The sequence below is a fragment of the Staurois parvus genome, unplaced genomic scaffold, assembly GCF_062004578.1.
Source record: "Staurois parvus isolate SC_StPar_1 unplaced genomic scaffold, SC_StPar_1.0 ptg000387l, whole genome shotgun sequence".
NCBI lineage: Eukaryota > Metazoa > Chordata > Amphibia > Anura > Ranidae > Staurois > Staurois parvus.
The window spans coordinates 4,294,352-4,322,011 of NW_028318183.1; the positions used below are offsets into that span (position 1 = coordinate 4,294,352).

The window sequence follows — 27,660 nt, forward strand, 5'->3', positions numbered from 1 at the left end:
AAGAATCACAAACCATACACTATTGAAGGGGAACACCAACCCCCCCCCCCCCTTCCCAGTTCCTAACCACCATCTTCTGCTGTCTGCATCCCTGTTAAGACTTACCCTCTCTGTATTTGTCCCATTCATTTAGAGTGAAAGTAAAAGGAGAATCGAATACATTTTGGACTGTCAAAAGAACAGGACACTCATCTCTGCTCTGCTGACTCTGATCTTTTCCTCTATTCCAAAGCAGACTCACTAACTAGAAGATTCACCAACAAACTGGAAAGCCATCACCCTGTACAACATCAGAATGACCCAATCATCCCATACTGGAAGCTGGAAACACTGCTTGATGTCATCATGTCATTTCTAGCCAACCTTAGGAAGGACACAGACAGGTAAGATTCTGTCCGAGGCCATATTCCTCTATACAGAAAACTTTCCTACAGGTAAAAACTAATTCCAACGCGTGTTTCAATTCAAAATGTCAAGACTGCATGATTGATGGGGAAATTTCATTCTCCTTATAAAATATTGCGGAAAAGGAAATCCCCATCCCCTTTGGAGCAGTAGGACCATCTAAGGAAAATGGCACATTCCTGAAAGGAGATTAGTGGGCTGGCTTGTCCATATAGTCAGTTTACAATCACATTCCTATAGTTTGAAGTCAGCTAAGGTAACCAGAATATTGAAGGCTTAGAATTCATTAGTGAGCCACAATATTAATAAGGAAATATGTAATTTCCCCATCAATGATATAGCATCCTATTATAAAACCTAAATTTAACCAATAATTTTTTTTAGCATTGAGTAAAATGGGAAAGGGTCCAAGTTTCAGTACAATTTTGATTTCTTTGTGGGTAGAATTCCTTTCACTTCCTGTCCCTGTGACACCCATACAAGAAATTGGGGGGGGGGGGGGGTTATCATTGGAACAGGAAGGCACGGGCAGCAATAATACATTGTTAGATGTTCTAACCCTTCCAAACTCTACTAAAAATGTGTTTTTGAATGTGTCCCAGTGGAGAGATTTTCTCTTATTTCCTGTTTTGATAGGCGAGACACAGAAGGCAAGAAAAAGAAGAAAAAAAACCAAAAACAAAAACCACACAAACTTGACTGACTCTCACCCTTACTGCTCGATTGAGTATAAAATGATGCATTTCAGCAGGAGTTAAGATTTTATCGGTATGAGGACCAATTATTGCAAGCAATCAAGATGGGTTGTATATACAAAAACTTGCTATAGCCATTACTACATGACCTCTTATAATCATTACTCACCACATAATTAGGACATTTCCATTTCCCAGGTGAGAGAAGTTGGTCCGTCATCACCCATACAAGTGGGGTCTTACCAGGTGTCCCCCAAACCACCCACGAGCGCTCTCCGCGGCGCTGTACACTAAGCTGTCATGCACACAGCTGCTGTGAACTGTAACTTAGGAAAAAATAAAGGTTTACTGCAAACGCCCACTGTGCAGATGTGTCAAGAGAGTTCACAGCTTCAGTTTTGCAATTAGTCTTTGACATGCTGTAAGACTTCCTTCCTATTCTCACTGCTCAGACAGAACTAAATTCGCATTGGATGGGTACAAAGCAAGGGGAACTTCTATATATTAAAGGAGCCACTTCATATAAATGTATACAGATATGTACTGGTATACAGGGTGCCCCAAGGGACAGCAAAATCAGCAGAAAAGTCATTGCTACTTACAAAAATGCTTTTACAAAGTGCTTACATATTTTCCTCATAATTGAAGAGCAACTATGATAGAGGTTCTGTGTCCTATATGACAACATCCTAAAAAAAGTTTACATAAAAAAGGCACTAGGAAAATTGTAGCTACCGACTTTAAAGGGCATTTAGTTATTGGCAGCACAAAAGAATCTTTCATATATAAAATATAAAAAGTTTATTGTACAAACTTTAAAAACATATATAACTTCATATCCAATACTTTCACATAGGGGTCACAAATCTTTTCCATCCAACAATCCACATGTCTGATCAACGTGTTTTCGAATGATCAAACATCTTCTCCAGGAGAACATGAATGAAATCAGTATAATGAACCCAGTCTCTTAAAACCACAAATATCTAAAGTTTGCCGGAACAAGCCTGATATGAAACATCCTTTCCATAAGGGGGCAACAGAAGAACGATAAAGTGGCTAAAGGAAACCCAATCCTCACACATGGGACGCCATGAGTAAATAGCCCAGCGTCAGTCCAATCTGCAAGAGAGGAAAACTCCAGTTTATAGGGATCCCAGCAGGGTCCAGCATACACTGTAGAAGATTCAAAATGGTCAATTATATAAAGTGGTCCAAGTGCATCCAACACTTTAATCAGGGATGTTGAATACACTTTATGTGACTGACTATTTTGAATCCTCTACAGCAGTGGTCTCCAAACTGTGGTCCGGGGGCCGGATGTGGCCCTTAGCTTGCTTTTATGTAGTCCTTGAGGCATTATTCCTCCCACTGTCAGCAACAGTGGGGTATAGTTCTTGCCAGTGACACCAACGATGGGGCAAAAGTCCTCCCGTTGACACCACGATGGGGCAAAAGTCCTCCCGTTGACACCAACGATGGGGCAAAAGTCCTCCCGTTGACACCAACGATGGGGCAAAAGTCCTCCCGTTGACACCAACGATGGGGCAAAAGTCCTCCCGTTGACACCAACGATGGGGCAAAAGTCCTCCCGTTGACACCAACGATGGGGCAAGGATGCTATTCCTACAACTGACACCAATGATGGGGCATTATTCCTCCCATTGATACCACTGATGGAGCACTAATACTCCCTCTAATACCAACGATGGGGCACTGTTTACTCCCACTGACGCCAGGACATTTTCTTCTCTCACTGGCCACAGTCCAGCCCCCCAAAAATTTGAAGGACAGTACATTGGCCCTTTGTTTAGAAAGTTTGGAGACCTCTGCTCTACAGTGTATTTTGGATCCTGCGGTATTTTATGTATGAAAGATTCTTATGTGGTGCTAATAACAATATACTCTTTAAAGTCCATAGGTATCTTATGCACTATACTAAAAGACATTTTTAAGTTTTGTATTAAGTAGGGAATGGGTAAAACCATTGTCAGTTCCAGTGGGGCCACTGGAAGAAATCTGACAGGGCTTTCATCACTTCCAAATCTATTTATCTATCTGAAACTAAAAGAAAAGGAGTTGTAAATACTTATTTTTTGGACAGAACAGATTATGACCCTCTCAATTTATACTAATAACCATGGTCGCTAGGATGGAAACTACTGTAGAGAGGAAGTTGTGGCTGGAGCTGGACCTCGCCATGAAGCAGACACCATGGTAAGTGCCATCTTTGCGGATACAGCTGGTTGTATGCCTCAACCAAGCTATATGAACAGAATGACTTTATGTAACCTGTGTACAAGGGCTTAACAAATTCCAGGCATCAGGGCTGTGGCCTGGACTTTTGTCAGCCCCAATGGCGTAGCATGGGGAAGGGGGGTGCCAGCTGGGTGCAACCTTTAGAGGGAGTCATGGAACAGGTGTCTCGGAACAGATGCAAGTCCTGTTATTGCTGGGTGGCCAGCAGGGGTCACTGTGCTACATGTGTGTATAAGGCCAGGGGGTGGGGAGAGGTGGCGCTGTAAGGGTGGATTAGGGGAGATGAGAATCTGTAGGGTAGTAGGCGTAGTGGCTCAGGGGAGGAGCGGAGCCTCTGACAGGAAGTGTGCTCTGTGCGGCTCTTGAGTCTCCCACTTCGAGCTCCTTCCACAGGACCACTGGGTGTGGGTCCAGGCCAAGCTGTCCAGGGGGACTCCACTTCACCTCAAAGCAGGAACCAGTGGTGCTGAACAGGCTCAGCAATGGCCCTGAGCTGGACAACCCGGTGCAGGGGAGCCCCAGGGTGCTCTAGTTCCCCCATTCCCCCACTGGACGGACTCAGACTGTGGCTCCTAGTCGGGTCTGGGCAGCCCAGGAGCCTGCTACCCCCTGGTCAGAAGATGAAGCCGCCTATCAGTGCAGCCTCATCAGTGTCCATCGGTGCAGCCTCATCACCGCAAATTAGTAAAGAAAAGCTATTCATAAAATAAAAAAACCCATTAGTGATCAAATACAACCAAAAGCTCTGTGTGTAAAAAAATTATAAAAAATTCATATGGGTACAGTGCTGCATGGCCATGCAATTGTCAAAGTGTGACAGTGCTGAAAGCTGAAAATTGGCCTGGGCAGGAATGCGGGCAAAAGTAACCAGTGGGCAACTGGTTAAAAAAACTAGCTCTTGGATTCAAAGCAAATTTGTCAAGCCCTGCTGTATACCACTGCCCAGGGATGTATTCCTAGATAATCATTGTTATAGAGGGATTGTACTGTGCCATCTCTGCCCATCAGACATCATCAAAGATGAATTTTAGCCACTTCCTCTCATCTACTGTAGCTCACAGGATGGGTGGAATACATGTTTACGGGACATATCCCCAATTACTGTCATCATGCCTTCTGCTGTAGACATGAGACATTGTCTTCCGGCTTCAGAACAAATGTAAAACTTGTCCAGGAATAAAATGGCACAGTGACATAAACTGCTGCCGTCTGTCAGTGTCAAGATTCACCCTGTGACATAATGCTACATTTACAAAGGAACCGCAGTAGATGCTGCGACCTTGCCCGATACCTTGGGGACATGTACCAGTACCTATGACACGTTCTGTCTGGCTGAGACATGCTTTCCATGTATACCATGTATATGACATATGATCATATGGCCAAGTCCAGGTAAGGTAAGGAAAGGCATCCCAGCTCTGACCCTGTACATCATCCACAACCGCACAATGCTCTCTCCATGATGAGATGTTTACAGTGGGCAGTAAAAGCGAGGAAACCCAGTCCTTGTCTATAATTTTTACTGCTTACCCACCTAAGTAGCTATGGCACTGTCCATTCATATTTTTATGGTCTTGGGCCTATAACATATGTGGTATCATATGTATTGTTGCTGTATTGTCTCCCGTTATATTGTAAAGCGCTGAACAAACTGTTGGCGCTATATAAATCCTGTATAATGATGATAATAATCCCTATACATGTGTACATAATGGAATGTCAGCTGTCATCAATGTCTATGGTCATCTTAGAGTGTAAGCTCCCAGGATCAGGCCCTCCTAACCCTCTTGTATTGAACTGTATTGTTGCTGTATTGTCTCCCGTTATATTGTAAAGCGCTGAGCAAACTGTTGGCGCTATATAAATCCTGTATAATAATAATAGTAGAGTAAATTATTTTTAGTTTATTCTCTTATGTTTTGGATAGAACACCATACCAAGAACATACAGTAATTTGCTATAGATAGTATTGACAAACTTTATGACTTCATTGCCCTCTTTTACATAACCATTTGTGTCATAAAGTGGAGATTTGCTTTTTACAGTGAAATTAATTACCACTGCCAGCTGGCTTTACAGTTACATTTTAATTGACTGCTTTATTATTAATTATTATAATCATTATGCCCTAAATGTGGGGTTAAGAACCTTATTTAGGAATAAATGTAGCACAATTTTTATTTGCATTTAATCCACTAGGGGGTGCCATTGTGTTATTTAATAAAGCATACCATCCAAACACTTTATGTACTCGCAGAGCATCACGTAACCTCCCCTATTGAACATTCCGCGTGATACAAACAAATCTACCCAAGGTCTCGATTAAAATGTACAAAAATGTAAATATATGCATGTGGTGTCATTCTCCAGGATTGTCTGTTTATAAATGAAGTAGTAAAACAGGCAGAGCCAACAGGAAACAATTTGGGATCACACAATCATCTGTTTGGAAACAAGCCTAATACCAGAGATTAGATAAGGATCTAAGTTACTCACACACTTCTGTTCAGACTAAAAGAAGTCTATTCACCCCGCTCTCAGCAGGAAGCCGCGTACCTGCCTATGTATGTATGTATGTATGTATGTATGTACTGGCAAACTACATTGGCCTTCAGTTTGTTGTTGAGAATTGCTGAGGATTTTGATTAGCTAGGTAGTGCAGCACTGAAGATTTCCTTAACTACTAGAATAGAGAAAGCAAAGCGGTCCATACAAATAACTTTTTCCAGCTTGTGGGCTGACTAAAAGAAATCTAACAGATCTCTCCATCCACGCCAATGGTGGCCATACATGTAAAGATCTGATCTAAAGAATCTTCACAGAAATCACACTGTGGGGGTTATTTACTAAATCTGGAGAGTGCACAATCTGCTGAAGCTCTGCATAGAAACCAATCAGCTTCCAGGTTTTGCTGTCAAAGCTTACTTGGACAAGCTGAAGTTAGAAGCTGACTGGCTGCCATGCGCAGCTGCACCAGGTTTAGTAAATCTCCCCCTATGATCACATCTATGAAGAATCTATGAATAAAGTTGGCCATAGATGAATCAAAATGTGACTGGTTCAGCAGGGATCGGCTGAATTTTGATCCATGTATGGGCAGGCTGATTGTACTGAATTTGATCAATTGGCATAACTATAACCAGCCTGTGTATTTTTTTTAATCACTGCCAGTGCATATAGCCACAAGCAGTGATAATTGGATTGTGATGGCTGGGAAACCTCCCTCTGTCAAAACACAATAGTGCTGCAGAAGGAATTGCTCCAACAACACTGATTGTATTGATGAGGGAATTGAGCAATTTCCTTTCCTTCAACCAAGAAAATCGGTTAATGTATGGGCTGCCTTATCGAAAAGTGGAGTCCACAAATGTTGGTGTGGGCAATAGGGATGGAGTTTGATGGACACTCGCAGACGCTAGCTCACAATCAAGTCTTCTACCCTTGTGATTGACAGCAGGTAGTGGGTGGATCATTAGCCAATAAACAGCTTGCTATTGGCTACAGTATTCACCCACTGCCTGCTGTCAATCACAAGGGGAGAATGGAACTGACAAGGAACTAGTGTGTCTACTAGTCCACTGTAGCATCACTGGATTGCTAGGAGGATGTTGGCTGTGGAGCCAACTGTGTCCTCAACAACACTGCAAACAGAGACAGGCAATTTGCCTGTCTCTGTTCGTTAACTCACAGTAAGTTCTGAAAAAATGGAGCGCCACCCAAAAAAGAAGGTTTGGATTTAAGTCCTCCCCCCCCCCCCTTCACCAAATGGCAGGGTTTTAATTTTTTTTTTTTTGGGGGGGGGGCACCTGGTTTTGAGCAAAAGTTCTCCTCTCCCTCCCTCTCTGCAGTCTTCTGGGACCCATCACAAACCATTCAGCTCACGCATGCGCAGTGGGCACCCAGCTGTGAAGCCGCAAGCTGTCACAACTGGGTGTCCACAGACGTCAGGGACAGAAGACCAATGGAAGGAACAGCTCAGGTGGGCACATTGCTGGATTCTGGGACAGCTAGGTGTCTGTTTATTAAAAGTCAGTGGCTACAGTTTTTGTAGCTGCCAATTTTTAATAAACACAAATATGACTGATGCTCCTCTTATCTTAATTATCTCCAGTTTCATTATCTGCAAAGAGGTAATGGCCAGCATTTATTATTTTAATCTAGTGCGGGCCATAGCGCCAGAAAACTGTTAGTAGTGTTTTATTGAAGTTCCCCCATATGTGTCCTCAGTAATTCTGAACAAAATCAGGTTTTCAATCCAGACTGATCAGTTTCATGGAAATAATTCTGATCATAGGAATGCAGATACATCAATATGATTGTTAAGTGTATGAAGAATTGAGCTCACTTCCAGTCTACTGGACAATAAATCAATTGACAGTCCGATTGTGTATAAAATTGTTCTGTGCATGGCCACCATAACATAATGGATGGACGAATGCGTTTGATATGCAGATACATGTTTACAGTGGCGGACAGCCGCAGATCCTGTCAAAACACAGACTCCCATCTGCAGATGTCCGCAGTATATTTGCTAAACTAAGAGAATGAGGCTTTAGGCAAGCCACAGGTTGCAAGAAAGAAAATCGCTTGATTTTCCTATCATACCATTCAGTGTTGACGGAGGAATCTCTCCCGCAGTGCTATTGTGCTTTGCTGGCGGCAGAACACAACGATTTACAGTATAAAATAAAGTGCAGCGCTAAATAATGAATCGTGCAAATAAGTTCGTGAGTAAATATAAAAGAATCCAAGTGAGCCAGAAGATCAGAGTGGTGGTGCTTGGAAGAGCCGGTAAAAATGCGCACTTACCAGATGCGCATGGAATAAGCGCATATATAAATACACCTCTGAGAGAGGTACAGTAGGCAACGGTCCTCCTCCCGGGAAAAGGGCAGTTCAGCGAAGTGCAGATAAAGGTGATGTATCCAGAGGTCCCCTTAATGGTAGATTGGGTCTGCAACCTGCATTTAAGGATTCTCTTCCACTGGGTACTGTATTTCTCAATAAAAAACTCCCACTGGTTCTGCAACGGGTTCTGCAACTTAATGGCTCCGTGAGGGAGCCATAAAAGAATTGCCCATAGTATGTTTCAAAATGCTTTATTATAGAATTTAAAAAACAGAGCAGGTAAAACAACAGACTAACCCTGCTTAAAGATGGCCGCCGGACCAGCTCGTGGTTCCGGCGGCGTGACGTCACAGGCTCAACAAGCAAGTTGCAGAACCCGTTGCAGAACCAGTGGCAGTCTTTTATTGAGAAATACGGTACCCAGTGGAAGAGAATCCTTAAATGCAGGTTGCAGACCCAGTCTACCATTAAGGGGACTTCTGGATACATCACCTTTATCTGCACTTCGCTGAACTGCCCTTTTCCTGGGAGGAGGACCGTTGCCTACTGTACCTCTCTCAGAGGTGGATTTATATCTGCGCTTATTCCATGCGCATCTGGTAAGTACGCATTTTTACCGGCTCTTCCAAGCACCACCACTCTGATCTTCTGGCTCACTTGGATTCTTTTATATTTACTCACAAACTTATTTGCACGATTCATTATTTAGCGCTGCACTTTATTTTATACTGTATATCTGAAGGTTTTTGTTTGGTTACGTTTAAGTGCTGGCTGCTATACAAGGAAGCGCTCACTATATTTATTGTATTAACAGAACACAATGATTACTGACGGCAGCTATAGCTGCCAGCAGTAATCAAATGCAAAAATTCTGACAGGCTGGTTGTACGGAAGTTGATTGGCTGACCAAGTGCAACACAACCAGCGTGCCCATAGATGAATCAAATTTTCGGCCGATCTCTTCTGAATGAGATATGATCCATCTATAGTGTTTACATCCACTTTAAAGCTACATCAAAGCTGGACTTCCAGATGGAGGACACTCATCTGCTGTGAATAAGGTGTAATTTGCACGCAAGCACTCCAAGCTCATGTGCAAGTTTACTCTGGAGGGTGAAGGACAAAGTGAAGTAACCCAAATTAGGCAATCAGAATTCATCGGTACCAATAAAATCTGGTCGGTATGGGTTATTTTACACCTATTTACTCTCTCTGTATAACCTAGCAGAGTCTCTGTGTGCACCGTGTTACACATTAACCAAGACTGATCTACAGGTTATTTAAAGGAAACAGTCTAAAAATAAGAGTGGAAGGTAAACATCAAAGTGGAACCTGTAAGAACAAAATAAAGGAGTTGGCACTACTCTCTATTGTGCAAACCCAGAACAAGTGTGCAGCCAGTGTAGATCGAAGGTCTGGTCTCATCTTTCACTGCTGTGTTGAGTCAGTAATATCTCATCGATGGCAGCCCACCGTATCATCATCGGTTCCTGATTCCAGGTGACGTTATATCTCACGGTCACTGAACATACTGTGCTGAGACCACAATGCTGCTCCTGTATACATACAGTACAGTGGGCATTGTCACCCTAGGACAGCAAGTGTGTTACTGATGGGACCGTCACGTGAAAAAAAAGAAATCTAATGCAGCCACCACATCTAAGGATTGGTACGCTGTAACATAATAGATTTTAATGCTTTGGTTTTGACATGCTAAGCTTTCTTCTCTTTCAGTTCAAGTCTATCTGCATGGTCATTTCATTACCAACAAAATAAGGCTAATTAATTTTATCCCAGCAGTCTTACTGACTGCCTTTTGATTTACAGATAGCCACTAGAAGACATGCATAAATCTGTGCAAGAAACATCACTGTGAGGCTCCATGCACAGTAGTTTTTTTTTTTCTTTTAAGCTCAAAAAAACTTTTAAAAAACACTGGTAATTTCTTTTTTTTTTTTTTTTTATAAATAATAATCAGGAGCATTTAGCATTTTTACAGTAGTTGTAGAGGCAAAAGAAAAAAAAAAAAAAAAGCTGTTAGCAGCGTTTTAGTAGCGTGTTTTTCTGCTGGAAAAACGCTCTAAAAAAAAAACTTGACAAAACATTTTTTTTCCTAGACACTGAAGCTCAAAAAATGCTAATAGTCTAAAGCAGTGTACATGGACACATAGGATACCACTATTGAGCTTCCAGGAGGAGAAAAAAAAACGCTAACAACAGCTTCTAAAAATGCTAGTGTGCATGGAGCATCAAAGTGAGAATTAAATTGTGGGACAGACCAAAACATTTAAAGGGAAAATGGCTTAATGTAGCTTAACGTGTAATAAACTGCCTAAATCTCAATCAATTGACTTGAAACTTTGCACAGCGCAAGTTCTCAACATTGCAAACATGTCCTAGACGTTTCATAGTTTTTGGCCTGCCACAAAGAAAATGGGGGACATTAAGCTTGTTTTTTGGGGAGCTTAATGTGGCTTAACGTACAAAAAAGAGCTTAGATGTTAACCAATTTCCCCCAAACTTCACACAATAGAAGACTCTATCTATGGCAACATACTCTGAAAATTTCAGATAATTTGGTAAATCACACGAAAAGTTATTAGAGGAAAAGCTGAATATGGATAGTCATGTGATCTTAAATAGGTCAGACAGACTTGCCCCTTAGGTCCATTCCAGTACCAGGTACCTCCAGTAGCCATCCAGCTTCTCATTCTCCTCAATTAGCATGTGAGGCCCCTTCTAGGCTTGAGGCCTAGTCAAACCTTTCCCGCACATAAGCATTACCTCCCCAGGCCAAGCCTGGAGGTAGACTGTACTAAGATTGGGCACATAGCAATTCTCATGAATATATACAGTGGATATAAAAAGTCGACATATCACTGTTAAAGTCAGGTTTCTGTGATGTAATAAAATGAGACAAACCTAAATCAGTTCAGAACTTTTTCCGCCTTTAATGAAACTTATAAACTGTACAACTCAGTTGAACAACAAACTGAAATGGTTTAGGTGGAGGGAAGTAAAGATAAAAAACTAAAATAATATGGTTGCATAAGTGTGCACACCCTTAAACTAATACTTTGTTGAATCACCTGTTGATTTTATTCCAGCACTCAGTCTTTTTGGGTATGAGTCTAACAGCATGGCACATCTTGACTTGGCAATATTTGCCCACTCTTCCTTGCAAAAACACTCCAAATCTGTCAGTTTGCGAGGGCATCTCCTGTGCACAGCCCTCTTCAGATCACCCCACAGATTTTCAATCAGATTCAGGTCTGGGCTCTGGCTGGGCCATTCTAAAACTTCTCTGCCCTCACTTGTGGGTCTCACCGGCTTTGCTGGGGCACCAGAAGCCATTGGCTCCCACTGCTATCAAAGCCAGTGACAAGGGAGTGGGGGGCAAGACCGCTGGCTGTGTCAATAGATGCAGCAGTGGGGCTCGGGAGTGAGCACAAACAAGTGCCCACATGGGAAGCGGCTTCCAATGGGGGCATTGGAAAGAGAGGAGGAGCAAGGAACGCCAGTGGGGAACCCAAGAACTGGAGGTTTGGAATTCAATTGCACAGAGCAGGTAAGTATAGAGATGTCTGTTATTGAAAAAAAAGTTTTTTACAATCACGTTAAAGTATAACTAATGACAAGACGTTTTCTTTTTTAATTCTAGATTAAGTGAAAAGGGATTAGAGTACCGGTCAAGTTTTTATTGCTGTCTGTGCTCCCATTAGGTAGATTCACCCTCTCCATTTGTCCTGTTTACCATTATCAACAAGAGTGAAAGTCAAGCAAAATTACAAATGTAGTCACCAGAACAGAGAGAAAATCTTCCAGTGGGGACACTGGTGACGACCAGGGATTCCCTCATTTTGGAAGGATTTTCTCACTTCCTGTTTTGGTTATGGAACAGGAAGTGAATATAAATCTCCCTAATGGGACACAGATGGCAAAACAAAAACCGACAGGGATTATAAACCTCTCCTACTCTATCCAAAATGAAGTAAAAAAGGGTTTGCTTTTAGTTCTGCTATAAAAAAAAAGATAAAGCTAGTCACACACATTGGAAAATATCTGTAGGAGATAAAAAAAAAAAAAAAAAAAAAAAAATCAGGGGATAATGCTGTGAACCAGCTGTTTCACTTGCTTTGTTGGTCTAAATAAAAAAAAAAAAAAAAAAAAAAAAAAAAAAAAAAAAAAAACGCAAATATCTGACAGAATAGGTGAAGGTCAAGAAGGCCATAGACAGTAAATGATGATTGTCCAGTCTCATTGTCTATTGTCACCTTCAGGTGTGAGCAGACACACCAAACCAACCAATTCTGTAGGAAAAAGGTCAACTGACAGGACTGGGTGTTCCGAGCAGACCATTATGGTTTCCCTCTTGAATAGTGTTGGCAAGGGGTGTCTTCACACCAGAACAATAAAACCATGTATGCCTGTACCACCATATTATGGCCATAATCACATATTTCCATATTAAACAAAATTAACCCAAAAACCTAAACGGAGGACCCAATTTGAGAATGAAATGTGACATAACTAAACATTTCTGGTCCTTACCTCTTCTTGTTTTTCTTCATTAACCACATTGAGGCTCAGTTGAGAGTGGCTGCTAATTCCACTATCCTCATTCCCATCATCATAGTAAGTATGTTTAACGGTATCCTTAAAGGAATGTGGGCTCCTATCTGCTTTTATGGTGGCCAGTTCTGCCCGCTCATCACTTTCCATAGAGCTCAACGATAAAGTGCTGTGGTGATTAGTATAAAGGATAGAAGAAGCAGGTTTGTAGAGTTCCAAACTTGGGCTCTGTGGTTTTGGGGTGGTGGGTCTCACAGGAGTTCCCAGAATTCCAAAGTCTGAGGTGGAATGGGGAATATGTTTAGGTTCCTCAGAATCAGAGTAGAAGATCTCATTAGCCAATTGGCTCAAGCTACTACTGGTAGGAGAGAGGCTACAAGGCTTAACAGAGAGGCCCTCAGAAGATGACAATCTGATATCAGTTGGTACTGCATTCATCTCAACAGATGGACTGTCCACGCTAGTCCTAGAGGAGCTTACAGACAAATTTGTCTCAGACGAGGGGGAATGTGGACCAAATATACATCTCCTTCTTTCTGTGTCTGCACTGCTGGAGACTCTCCTGGAATAATCATCATGTAATCGGCTGTTTGGCCGACTTCGGTGACATTCTTCATTGGTGGGAGAGCTGCATTTGCTACTCTCTTTTCTCCAATTGCTGTCAGTAACATTGCTCATGATCTTTAATACTCTGTCAAAGTCCTTTGCCCTGATTGGACTTCTCCATCGTTTGGATCGTCTTTCTGGAGTCCCATAGAAATTATTGGCATCTGCAGACGTATTTAAAGGGCTTTTTTGGATTATCTCCTTTTCACTGTTAGATTTGACATCTGTAAGGTTAGAGGTAGATTTCCTTTTGAAAGAGCTCTTTTTGAGGAAGTTGAGGTTGTCCGTACTTTTACTCCTTCTGTAAATTATTTTGTTGCTGTCCGAGTTTTTCACAATGATTTCACAGATATTTCCATGTTCCCGCCCAACAGGCGACAGCTTAAGGGGACTGTTCGGTACGCGGACATTGTTGTTATCAAATAAGCTGATTCGACCAGCTCCATAGGCACGTCTGATACTGCGTGAACGATGGGTGCTTCTCAAAAACGTGTCATCGGACTCCTCAACATCGGACCCATCAGACTGCAGGCCATCTGTCACATTAAAATGATCTTGCATGGATCTTGAGGCTGGCATCCTGCAAGGAGTTTGACAACTTATTACTTCATCAGAAGACAGGTGTTTCTGCGTATCACCCCCAGTTTCTGCATCACTTAAATTATTAGCATTTTCTTTAGCCTGAATTCCCTGCAGAACAGAGGATTTCAGTTTTTTGAACGATCCCATCTTCCTCAAAGATGACAAAGCATTCCACGTTGATGAGTTGCCCATGCCTATCATTGAACGAGGCCTCTCACCATTAAGGGTGGACCGCTGTTTTGGGCTGGTGAATACGTTTGACAACTTGGAGGGGCTCTGATCCTCCTGGGAGTCGTCTTTGTTGTCAAGGTCTCCATTGAGACAGCTGTCTTGAGGAGTTCTTGAAACACTTTTGTCAATGACTTGAGATGTAACTCCTGGCCCGTTCCCACAGCCCTTGGAGGGTGACGTCATACTCTCAACCATGTGAGCATTAGGGTAGACTCGATCTGTGCTTTTCACAACATCAGCATGACAAAATCAGCAGATTTGAACATCTAGAGCGTCATCCGTTGCAAGCCTTTGTGTCTCCTCTTCCAAGTCTATTGTCTGCATGGAGCTGCGCAACTGCAGTCTTCTACTTGCCCTTTAAAAGAAAACAAAGCCAGCATTTAGGAAATCTTCTCACACAAGCATTTCCAAGGAAAAAAAGGGGGGGGGGGTGTGGAGTAGTGGACAGACTGCCTAAACATGAAGCCTTCGTCCCTTTGCTGACAAATGGAACTTTCTAACGGTTTTTTGAATAGTGACAGAATGCACAGAACATCTTACATCGTAAATCAGTCTACATCAACCTGTGGCTCTCCAGTCCCAGGAGGGAAAGCAGAGGCAAAAGATTGCTGGATGTAATTAAAGGAGAGGTTCATTCAGGACAAATAGGAATACTTATAACATACAACTAAAGCTATCCATACATTTTTAGAAGTTTGTTCAAAATGTTTAGAAAAATTCATCCAATTTTCTAAATGATGCATTTGAAGCTACTTCTAGAGGTGTCAGGCTATTTTTTTTCCATCCTCTAAACTCCCCTGCATGTTCTCTTATGTTTCCAAGCACACAGACTTTTAGCAGCGTTTTGTGCCAAAAGAGTTTAATGGCAGGAAAAAAAATACAATGCCAGTTCGTCCTGGAGCAGCAGCGTTTTGGCAGAAAAAATGAGTGTAAAGTGCTTAGGCGCGTTTAGCGCTTGAGCATTAAATTTATTTAAATGGTCAGAATAAATTATCTATTCTAACCAGTGAAATTAATTAACTTCCAAATGCTTGAGGCAGGTAACTGCGGTACACACTTTTACAAGCATCAGACTTTTTTTGGCCAAAATGCTGCCAGGAGGAGGCTTCAGTGGGAGTTGCAAAAAACAAAAAAACACGTCGGTGTACGTGAGGCCTAAAAGTGCATTCACTCCAAAATTAATTTAAAAATGCTGTTTTTTTTCTTGCATGTGATTGGATATTTTTCATAAAGTAAATTTTCACCAGCTAAGAGAAAATTCCTTTGTAAATTAAACAGCCTGTACTTCCCCTGAGGGCCTGTTCACATTATCAAGCTGTGAATGTATGGCTGCTGGTGTGCGATGTGTACTCAGTGTAGATGCGCCGATCCCCATGCATTATAATCTAAATAAATACGGTATCTCAAAAATAAACAATATACCTATCCCCTTAAAGCAAGTCTAACTTTCACCCTTGAAAGTGTAATAACAAATAATACCTCAATATGCTCAACCTTATTATCAAAACAAATATAAAATGCCAAATAATATAAATAAATCTCTCCAAAAAAGTAAATAAATAAAGTCTTCAAAAAGAGTCCCACAGTGATATACTAGTGTCCAAAGATAATAGTCATATACTAATTCCAATGGTGTAAATCCAAGTCCTCAATGAGGGAACCTTCCAAATGACTCCAAACGTCAAAGTGATCCTCAAAAAAAAAAAGAAAACTAAATACTGTATTATCCTTAAATAAAATGTGAACAAAAAATACTCATCATATGTGCCACTTCACATCATACGTGACCAGTGAACTTAACGTGATAAACGTGCTTGTGAAACACTCTAGTTATCCAAAACAATCCAAGTGCTAGTAACAGTGAGCACTTCTATACCAGATGACAAAGAAACCACACTTTAATACCACCAAGGCTATACACCATCCAAGGAAAGCTTTCCCAGCCTGGGTAAATATTCTTTAAGGTGTCCTCACCCCTTATGATTAAGTCCCTGTGACGAAACGCATCAAGGAAGTGACGTCAGACGCAAACGGAGGAACCGGAAGTGGCAAATTGCCCATTTTGGAAATCCCATCCAAACATATCTGAAAGCTGCGAAGACTCTGCAGAGGTTTGGGCTATGGAAACTTTGGTGGTTTTTTATTTGTTTTTAGTGTAAGTGCATTATTAAAGTGATATTTGTTTACAATATACGGAATTACACTATATATCCTTTCCATATATTTTGGATATCGATGGAGCATGGGTACTATGAGTACTACTGAGTATTCCTGCTCAAGGTCCTGATGACATTTAGGAGCTTTTATTCATGAGGCTATGAGGACACCTTAAAAAATATTTACCCAGGCTGGGAAAACTTTCCTTGGATGGTGTATACCCTTGGTGGTATTACAGCGTGGTTTCTTTGCCATCTGGTAAGGGTATTCAGTCCTCACACTATAGAAGTGCTCACTGTTACTAGCACTTGGATTTTTTTGGATCACTAGAGTGTTTTACAAGCACGTTTATCACGTTAAGTTCACTGGTCACCTATATGGTCACGGATGATGTGAAGTGGCACATATGATGAGTATTTTTTGTACACATTTTATTTAAGGCTAATACATTATTTCGTTTTTTCTTTTTTTGAGGATCACTTTGACGTTTGGATCCCCATGGATTGCACGGTGTACTATTTTTTTTTTTTTTTTTAAATCACAGCTTTATTGGAATGCCACAAGTGATATTCAGTACAGTTCTATGCACCTCTGTAATATGGCAATTATCTTCGCAACCAACTGCACTGGGAAAGAAGAAAAAAAGAAAAAAGTACTGGATGCAGTACTTTTTTTAGTGCACATCTTGCCTTCCATCATATCTTGGGTGAATAAGTCCTTAGTAAATCAACCCCTTTGAATCAGAAATCGATGCATACATGACTAACGCTACTCATGGCCCATTTTTCAGCAACCTAGCTTTGAGTTTTCTATGGCTTTGAGCCGATGGTATAGTATAAAGCAGTGGTCTCCAAACTGAGGCCTGAGGGCCAGATGCAGTCCTATGCTTGCTTTTATCCAGCCCTTGGGGCACTATTTCATCCACTGATACCAACAATGGGCATAATTCCCCCTGCAGACACCAAAGATGGGGCACAATTCCTCCAAATGACAACAAAGAGGGGGCATTTCTTTTCCACATTGACATCAGGACCTTTTTTACTCCCAATGGCTACAGTCCGGCCCCCCTAAAGTCTGAAGGACCAAAAACTGGACCTTTGTCTAGAACAGCGTTTCTCAACTCCAGTCCTCATGGACCCCCAACAGGTCATGTTTTCAGGATTTCCCTCAGATGAAACAGCTGTGGTAATTACTAAGGCAGTGAAACTGATCAAATCACCTGTGCAAAATAATGGAAATCCTAAAAACATGACCTGTTGGGGGTCCATGAGGACTGGAGTTGAGAAACACTGGTCTAGAAAGTCTGGAGTCCCCTGCTATAAAAAGGATAGAACAGCCTCTCATCCTTATCCCACACAGGAAGCCTTGAAATAACTTTCCAGTCTCAGGGAACCCCTGCTAAAAATGACTATATTTACACTTCATGATACATTAGTGGAAAGGTAAGTAGGAAAAATGCTTCTTACAGTTGTGGTCATTGGGAAGAATTACCCTTTCAGATAGATAAAAGACATGAAAAATGAAGAAAGCATATCCCTCTATAGTGTGTATTTGTCTCAATCCAGAGAGGAGTGTTTCTCTTCCCTTCAATCAGATCTCAGCTCCCCAACCCCTGCTTTTGGAAAGGTCAGACAAGCTGTATAAATTCAGCACTTTAAAAGGTTGTAGAGAAGAAAAGACTGCAGATAGATAGATACAACGTATGTAGGAGGGTTTGTTTCATCTCGGTGTGTAGCTCTATCTTGTTGGCTCTGAGGAAGAAGGGGTCTCCATTCGAAACGCGTCAGCCTTATACAGAGAGTCTTCCTTCCAATAAACTTCTGTGATCCATTCTTGGACACTATATGCTTTTTATATTGTTACGTTTGTGAGTAAATATATATATATAATTTTAACCTCGCCTTTATTGCTGAGGTAATGCGCAAGGTTGGTGCGCTTTTTGTTCTATTTGCAGTACTGTTCAGGCTTTCCCAGCCTTACCAAAAGGCTGAACAACCTTTGATCCTTTGGTGGTTGAGTTTATACAGAGGTCGATCAATATCACCTGAGGCCAGTCACTTCACTGGGTATATGAGGGTGTACAACCACTTTAAGGGGTGTTTTGATAACGCTGGTAACGATAGCTGCGTAAAGTCACATTAAAAACATGAGTTTTTCAGAGGTTTTTTAGCGTTTAGCGGTGTTTTGCTGCATTTAGTAGCGTTTTTGTTTTACCCCTCCCCCCAAATTTTTTGGGTATAAAAAAAAAAAAAAAGTACAAAAACGCCGGTTTACCGCATTTTGCCGCATTTTTCAGCGTTAGAACATTTTTACAGCCAAAAACTTATCTAGAAACCCACTAGTGGTGGGTTTTTTTTACACCCAAAAAACGTTGATTACAGTGTATGTGTGCATGGACACATAGGATAACATGCTGGGGGGTTTACTGGCGTCAAAAACGTCAAAAGCCAAACACAGCCGCTGTAAAAACATCCCATGTGCATGAGGGCTAAGGAATACTAATCATGACAGAAATACGTAGCCAGTCAGTTCTGAGCTCTGCTTAAAGCCCAGCAACTAGCATTTTCTGAAGACAGACAATAAGGCTACGTTCACACTAGCTTTGTCAGCAGGTGTCAAACAGACATGTGGGAAGCGTTTTTAATGCTTCTCAAATGCCTATGAAAATTCTGCACATGGCAGCACACAGTGCTGTTCACACTGAAGCGTTAGAGTTGCGGCAAAACTGACGCCTCATGTCAAGCCAGGAGTTGAAGCCTCCCATTCAAGTCTATGGTGCCGCTCCTCAAACGCCTGGCAGGCGTTTGCAGGGCAGTTGTGACGCGGTTGGGGAGCATTAATATCATTTAACTTCATTATAGGCGTTTGTGTTGCAGTTTTAACGCTTGGAAAATGCCTATCAAATGCCTCAAAACTGCACATAGGGCGTTTGAGGAACATCAAATAAACGCTTCCCAAACACCAGTCTAATGCCTGTCAAACGCTATAGGGGCGTTAGGCAAGAGTTAGAAATAAAGTGAAATGTGAACGAGCTCTAATGGCCAATAATTAAGAAGAGTGACATCCAATCACATCATTCTGTATAGGATGTGAGAATGTAATTGGTTGCGCGGGTCCATCTAACGCTTAGGCCTCTTGCACATGGCATTGATATTTGAGCATTTCTAGACGTAATCACAAATGTTTGTTCTGTGCGTATTTATGCGTGTATGTGCAGTCACGCACACAATACATTCCTGTGCAAAATCCATGAATATTTTATGCTCATATGCGCATACCAGCGCAAAAATACTGATCAGAAATGCAGATTTTTTCAGATTTTTTTTTACTCAAGAACACACGGTGCCTGTTTACACGCCTTTGTGTACAGGCACATTGTAAACAACGGGCTGCATTTTAGATCAGTAAAAAAAAAAAAATGCCTGTCTGAGCTTTTTCAAGCTGCAGTGTGCAAGAGGCTTTAGGCAAAGAGCTGTGATCATGTCTAGCAGACGAATTTAGAGCAGCAGTGGAAATCTCAATCAGAATTGAGGTCGGGAAATATTAAAATTGCCAGCACATAATATAAGGAGGGTGGATTCCTCCAGACTTGCATGAAAACTGGAAAAAGTGTGTAAGTGCTGAGAATAGCAGATTTCCAGAAGTCCTCGACATGAACGAGCCCTGTGTTCAGAAGCCAGAGCACTGACTGAGGACGCTTGTGATGGCAAATCCTGCGAATGTGAGATCTGTCCTGAGCGAAGGTGAATTCTCAGATCTGGACGTACAGCGGGATGTTTACTTTGCTCTTCTGAAATGCAATGTATGTGCCAGAACAAACTCGGGAGAAGTGGGATGACACCAAGGGGAGAAGGCACACGGCTCCGTCTATTTACAGACCAGTTATTCATTACACACTGTTGCTGGGGCAATGCCCCTGATCCCGAATCGGCTGCTGCTTCCAGAGCCAATGGCCTAACCTGGAATACATTAGAAATGCAGGGAAGGATCTGCTCTTCATAAACATGTCACAGCTCAATCCATAATCCCAGCTTCCCCAAGACGGTTGGTGTCATTTCCCACCTTATATGTGGACTCAAGAATACTCTCCTTCCCTGTCTACTGCTGATCCACACACACTCACATGGACATTGCCCAACAAAAGACCAGAAGACTTTCCACATCACTCGTGAAAGAGTAAAGGAGGGTTATAACCCGTCAGGTTTTTATGTTATCTGTGTCCCATTGGGAAGATTTCCCTTCACTTCCTGTCCCAGGAAGTTAGGGAATCCTAGGTGTCACCAGAACCATTGTCCCCATTAGAAGATTTTCCCTCTATTTCCCTCCTATCCCTCTAGTATTGAACTGTATTGTTGCTGTATTGTAAAGTGCTGAGCAAACTGTTGGCGCTATATAAATCCTGTATAATAATAATAATAATTCTGTTTTGGTGTCAACCCAAAATTTCACTTACAATGATAACAATAAACAAGACAAATAGAGAGTGGATCACTCTAACAGGGGGGCACAAACAGCAATAAAAACATGACAGGTGTTCCTATTGCTCTTTACTCCATCCAAAACTTAAAAAAATAAAAATAACAAATAAATACATAAAAGAGTTTTGCCTTGAGTCACACTTTGAGCAGACCATATACTATACAATCTGATTGTACAATCTCCTTTACCTCCTCTACCAAAACTATGTAATATTGGCCAAATGTAAACATTCTATTCAAACTGTATCATATCAGGCAGGCCCCGCACGACATAATTTGTGGCAGATCTAAACGAGATTGTATAATCTATGGTCAACCTCAGGGAAGCCATAAGGAAGTTAAGGGCTTGTTCACACATGCAGCCAACATAACTGCCTCTCTGAAAAGCGATTGCAGTGTATTGCTTTTCAGATGGCATTTGGCAGGTGCCTACCTCTTAGCCTTCACAATGTCACCCCACTGTAATCGTGTGCAATGCAGAGCTGTTGTGGCCCGGTCCCATTGCCTTGACCAGTTGTCTTCAGCAGGTGTACCACTGGCCAAAAATGATGCCGTTTCAACCACGGGTTGAAGGAAAAAAAAAAAATATTCGATTCTCCAATCAATACAGTCAATGTTGATGGGGGAATCATTCCTACCCTGTTGTGTTAGGACAGACAGAGGTTTCCCCGCTGTCAGAATACAATGATCTGTGCTGTCGGCTATAGCCAGCAGCAGTGATCGTACCAAAAAAACCCAACAGGCTGGTGGTATGGAAGTCCACAGCAGCCAGATTCAGGACTGGCAATCATGTGACCACAGTCATTGGCTGTCAAAGTGGTCACGTGACCCCTTACCTACTGATTTTTAGTGGGGACCAAGAGCTGTCAGTAACGTCATTACATTTGTTGTTGTGCCATGTACACCAACAGTACTGCAGTGAGGAGGGATGGACAGCGAGGACATAGAGGAGGATGTGTGTGGACAGGCACACAGATGCAACCACATTAACATATTTACTTTGCACATAAAGTGTACTTACAGAAATTGGCGCTTGTTTATTTAGCTCTGCCTTTACATGTGACCACTGATCAGTAGTATTGGACTCTGTTAGCCATTGATTTAGGCTGCCCATAGATGAGGCCTTTTTTTTCTATTCAATGGTTGAACGAAATGACTGGATTCCCTCATCCACATATTCAATGTGGATGGAGGAATCCTCCCTGCTGAGCTGTTGTATTCTAACAGTGGGAAGACTCCCCTGCCATCACAAGACACTGATCAGTGCTGCAGGCTACAGCTGGCAGCACTAATCAAATAGAGAAAATGTGTCAGGCTGGTGGTACAGAAGTCTGTCGATAAATAGATTGACTGCACAACTAGCCTAAACAGGCATTTAAGTGAGCACTAAACACACCCCCTATGAATATGTGCTAGAGCACGAAACGTGTAAGAGAGGAGCTGCAGCATCCTGACATCACACCGCTGAGGCCCATGCTGGTCCGGCGGCCATCTTTATTTTCAACTCATGGTCAGTCTGTTTTTTACTTCCACTTTTGTATATTCCTGTTATGGATCAATAAATATCCCTTTTGAAACGGTATCACACCATTTTGGCATCCTTTCCTGGGGCTCTTGCTGAACCTTACCACCCACAGAGCCCACTTAGAAAGGAGTTGAGAGGTGCTGCATCCCATTTGATGACCCAGAGGTAAGTCCTACCAGGATAGAGGTGTCCATAAGAGGATCCAGCTGGCCCACTGAGATGTGAATTTTCTCAAATGCATGATGGAATTATGAATCTGGTGAGTGCGTAATTCTATTATTTGATCACCAGAAGATGCACATAGGATCACTAAATTTGAAGCTTCACATCTTTTGATTGTTATACAGACTTTGTCAACTATAGCACCAATTTTTACTATTTTAGATGTGCGTTTGCACTGTTGTCACTTGTTTCTTTCCCTGCATTTGGGAATGTGCATTTTTAATTGACACTTTATTGACATACCTTTGATAAGTCATTCATTTCTTAGGCTGTCAGCATCTGCACTTTATATTAATCAGATTGCATTTCCTTTGATGATTTTAGCGCTGCACCTTTATATATCAGTGTACAACTAGCCTGCCCACGTGTGGATCAAAATTCAGCCAGTCCCCGCTGAACCAGCTGAATTCCATCTATGGCCGACTTGATGCAGAGTTTGGAGGGCATGTGATCCCCTTACTTGCAAGGTGCAAGCTTTGCGGATGACTGATCCCTTCTTCAGGGTTTATACATATGAATACAAAAGTCTGTAGACGGGGCCTAAGGCTTGGTTCACACCTATGCTTTTTTGCTTTTGGTCTGTTATTTAAGGCTTTTTGCATTGTGCTTTGCATTTTTGCCTCATTTTGTGTTTTTTATTTTCTATGTTAAAGTGGCAAATTTTTTGTTGCTGGGCAGAGAAACACTGCAAACGGCTGCAAAAACACACTACATGCGTTTCAGCAGCTTCTCCGTTGAACTATATTGTAGCAAAAACGCAGCTTTTTGCGTTTAAAAAAAGTCCCTGACCTTTTCCAAATAACACAGCAGCTCAAAAAGCATAGATGTGAACATATCCCATAGGAAACCATGTTAAATGGACTGTGGTGCGTTTCTGCAAAAAACACTAAAAAAACGCACTGGTGTGAACCAGGTGTAAGGCTCGCCATACATACTGCAATCTAACCATATATGTACATACACTATATAGCCAAAAGTATTGGGACGCCTGCCTTTACACGCACATGAACTTTAATGGCATCCCAGTCTTAGTCCATAGGGTTCAATTGTGAGTTGGCCCACCCTTTGCAGCTATAACAGCTTCAACTCTTCTGGGAAGGCTGTCCACAAGGTTTAGGAGTGTGTCTATGGGAATGTTTGACCATTCTTCCAGAAGTGCATTTGTGAGGTCAGGCACTGATGTCAGATGAGAAGGCCTGGATTGCAGTCTCCGCTCTAACTCATCATAAAGGTGTTCTATCAGGTTGAGGTCAGGACTCTGTGCAGCCAGTCAAGTTCCTCCACCACAAACTTGCTCATCCATGTCTTTATGGACCTTGCTTTGTGCACTGGTGTGCAGTCATGTTGGAACAGGAAGGGGCCATCCCCAAACTGTTCCCACAAAGTTGGGAGCATGAAATTGTCCAAAATGTCTTGGTATGCTGACGCCTTAAGAGTTCCCTTCACTGGAACTAAGGGGCCAAGCCCAACCCCTGAAAAACAACCCCACACCATAATTCCCCCTCCATCAAACTTTACACTTGGCACAGTGCAGTCAGGCAAGTACCGTTCTCCTGGCAACCGCCAAACCCAGACACATCCATCAGATTGCTAGACAGAGAAGCGTGATTGGTCACTCCGGAGAACACCTCTCCACTGCTCTAGAGTCCAGTGGCGGCTTGCTTTACACCACTGCATCTGACACTTTGCATTGCACTTGGTGATGTAAGGCTTGGATGCAGCTGCTCGGCCATGGAAACCCATTCCATGAAGCTCTCTATGCACTGTTGTTGTGCTAATCTGAAGGCTACACACAGTTTGGAGGTCTTTAGCTATTGACTCTGCAGACAGTTGGTGACTTCTGTGCTCTGTGCGCTTCAGCATGGACTGACCCTGCTCTGTCACTTTATGTGGCCTACCACTTTGTGGCTGAATTGCAGTTGACCGTGGAATATTTAGTAGCAAGGAAATTTCACAGATGGACTTATTGCACAGATGGCAACCTATCATGGTACCACACTTGAATTCACTGAGCTCCTGAGAGCGACCCATTCTTTCACAAATGTTTGTAGAAATAGTCTGCATGCCTAGGTGCTTGATTTTATATACCTGTGGCCATGGAGGTGATTGGAACACCTGAATCCAATGATCTGGAGGGGTGTCCCAATACTTCTGGCAATATAGTGTATGTGGATTGGATGCGGTTTGAACCTGCATCCAATCTACATGACGTGAAATACCATTGCTTCCTATGGTGCCGATTCACATATGCACTGGCTGTGTGGATTGAAAAAAAAAAGATTCCTGTCTGATTTCTGAGCAGTGCGGTCCGGTTCAGATGTGGATTACAGCCTACTGACTTCTATGGGAACCGTTTCAAAACCGTCATCAGTTGTGAACAGGATAAAATCCTGACCTGAACCGCAGAACGACTACTCTATCAATTAGCTGTGAAACCTAATCTTCAACCCGCACATGTGTGAATCAGCGCTCAAGGAGATTGTATAGTGTGTGGTGAGCTGAAGTTATGCCTTCAAAATTAGCTGATAATTAGTTGCATCTTTACTGAGTTAAGTTTATTTATTTATTTCAGGTACTTATATAGCGCTGTCAATTTACGCAGCGCTTTACATATATATTGTACATTCACATCAGTCCCTAACACTCAAGGGGTGTACAATCTAAGGTCCCTAACTTACAATCATATATACACATACTAGGGACAATTTAGACAGGAGCCAATTAACCTACCAGCATGTCTTTGGAGTGTGGGAGGAAACCAGAGTACCCGGAGGAAACCCACGCAGGCACAGGGAGAACATGCAAACTCCAGGCACCGTGGCTGGAATCTGAACCAACGACCCGTGTACTGCCAGGCGGAAGTGCTAACCATTTAGTTACTGTGCTGCCCCAGCCAATAATAGATATCACTTAACTCCAAACCTTCTACATTTATTGCTGATCCCAAATTGTGAATGTAGGTGAACCCTATACTGAGTGGGGAACTCTATGTGCCAAATCCCAGCCATAGGAGACCCAGCAAACCAGAGTGTATATGAGGATCTGTAGGAAGGATTGTCAGATTCGGGATCTATGGTCCTATGTAATGTAATGCCTCCTGTACAGAGTGTATATGGGAATCTGTAGGAAGGATGGTCAGATTCGGGATCTCTGATCCTATGTAATGTAATGCCTCCTGTACAGAGTGTATACGGGGATCTGTAGGAAGGCTTGTCAGATTCGGGATCTATGGTCCTACGTAATGTAATGCCTCCTGTACAGAGTGTATATGGGAATCTGTAGGAAGGATTGTCAGATTCGGGATCTCTGGTCCTATGTAATGTAATGCCTCCTGTACAGAGTGTATATGGGGATCTGTAGGAAGGATTGTCAGATTCGGGATCTCTGGTCCTATGTACTGTAATGCCTCCTCTACAGAGTGTATACGGGGATCTGTAGGAAGGATTGTCAGATTCGGGATCTCTGGTCCTATGTACTGTAATGCCTCCTCTACAGAGTGTATACGGGGATCTGTAGGAAGGATTGTCAGATTCGGGATCTCTGGTCCTATGTAATGTAATGCCTCCTCTACAGAGTGTATACGGGGATCTGTAGGAAGGATTGTCAGATTCGGGATCTCTGGTCCCATGTAATGTAATGCCTCCTCTACAGAGTGTATACGGGGATCTGTAGGAAGGATTGTCAGATTCGGGATCTCTGGTCCCATGTAATGTAATGCCTCCTGTACAGAGTGTATATGGGGATCTGTAGGAAGGATTGTCAGATTTGGGATCTCTGGTCCTATGTAATGTAATGCCTTCTGTACAGAGTGTATATGGGGATCTGTAGGAAGGATTGTCAGATTCGGGATCTCTGGTCCTATGTAATGTAATGCCTTCTGTACAGAGTGTATATGGGGATCTGTAGGAAGGATTGTCAGATTCGGGATCTCTGGTCCCATGTAATGTAATGCCTTCTGTACAGAGTGTATATGGGGATCTGTAGGAAGGATTGTCAGATTTGGGATCTCTGGTCCTATGTAATGTAATGCCGCCTGTACAGAGTGTATATGGGGGATCTGTAAGAAGGATTGTCAGGATTCGGGATCTCTGGTCCTATGTAATGTAATGCCTCCTGTACAGAGTGTATATGGGGATCGGTGGGAAGGATTGTCAGATTCGGGATCTCTGGTCCTATGTAATGTAATGCCTCCTGTACAGAGTGTATATGGGGATCGGTGGGAAGGATTGTCAGATTCGGGATCTCTGGTCCTATGTAATGTAATGCCTCCTGTACAGAGTGTATATGGGGATCGGTGGGAAGGATTGTCAGATTCGGGATCTCTGGTCCTATGTAATGTAATGCCTCCTGTACAGAGTGTATATGGGGATCGGTAGGAAGGATTGCCAGATTCGGGATCTCTGATCCCATGTAGTATAACGCCTGTTCCCCGACATGGATTGGAGGAGGAGTGCAGGCTCTGGTGCTCTTTGTCTGAGGTTTCCAGGCTAATCTGTGAACTTGTAGACAGGATAAACAGGAAGTGAAGCCCCCATAGCAACCACATGAGCTGTGAAGAAGTACCATGCAGCAGCAGGGGGGTGATGGCAGCACACTTGAATGGTTTTAGTTAACAAGCTTTCCCAAGCTGAACAAGTCTCTATCCCCCATGTCCCCATGAATCCTAAACAGAAGAACCGAGTGTCCATCACCAGTACAACCGATGCAGCATGCCCCATACACTATACAATCATTGCAAACGATGTCTGATTGTAGTGTTGATGTTTATACACATGTATGGCTTGATCTGAATGGTGCCCAATCTCTCTGATAACAGGCTATATGGGAAGATGTGGTGATAGTACACACAGCACTAAACTGTTCTCCAGCATCCTCTGGATTTGGCTGCACCCCGTCCAAAAACCGATCATTATTAGAACGAGACGAAGACAATTTTTAGGGCCAGATTTTGATATCAGTCTCCAGGACAGATTGGGGTAACAAATGACATTCTTTGCTGGTAACGTCACCAGGTCATATATTTCCCAACACGACGGACAATCTCTGATCAATAAAGTCTAAGTGCCCAATCACACAGGTG

General features: G+C 42.4%; 1 protein-coding gene across 2 annotated transcripts in view; it reads right to left on the minus strand.

Annotated features, from left to right (window-relative positions):
- Positions 1–27,660, minus strand: part of SPATA13 (spermatogenesis associated 13) — a 123,901-nt gene that overhangs the window by 93,410 nt on the left and 2,831 nt on the right. For both annotated transcript variants that reach the window (XM_089685811.1, XM_089685810.1), the window contains exon 2: positions 12,759–14,553. In XM_089685811.1, coding sequence (XP_089541937.1) covers positions 12,759–14,393 — 1,635 coding nt within the window. In that variant the 5' untranslated portion in view covers positions 14,394–14,553. The remainder of the gene's footprint in view (positions 1–12,758; positions 14,554–27,660) is intronic.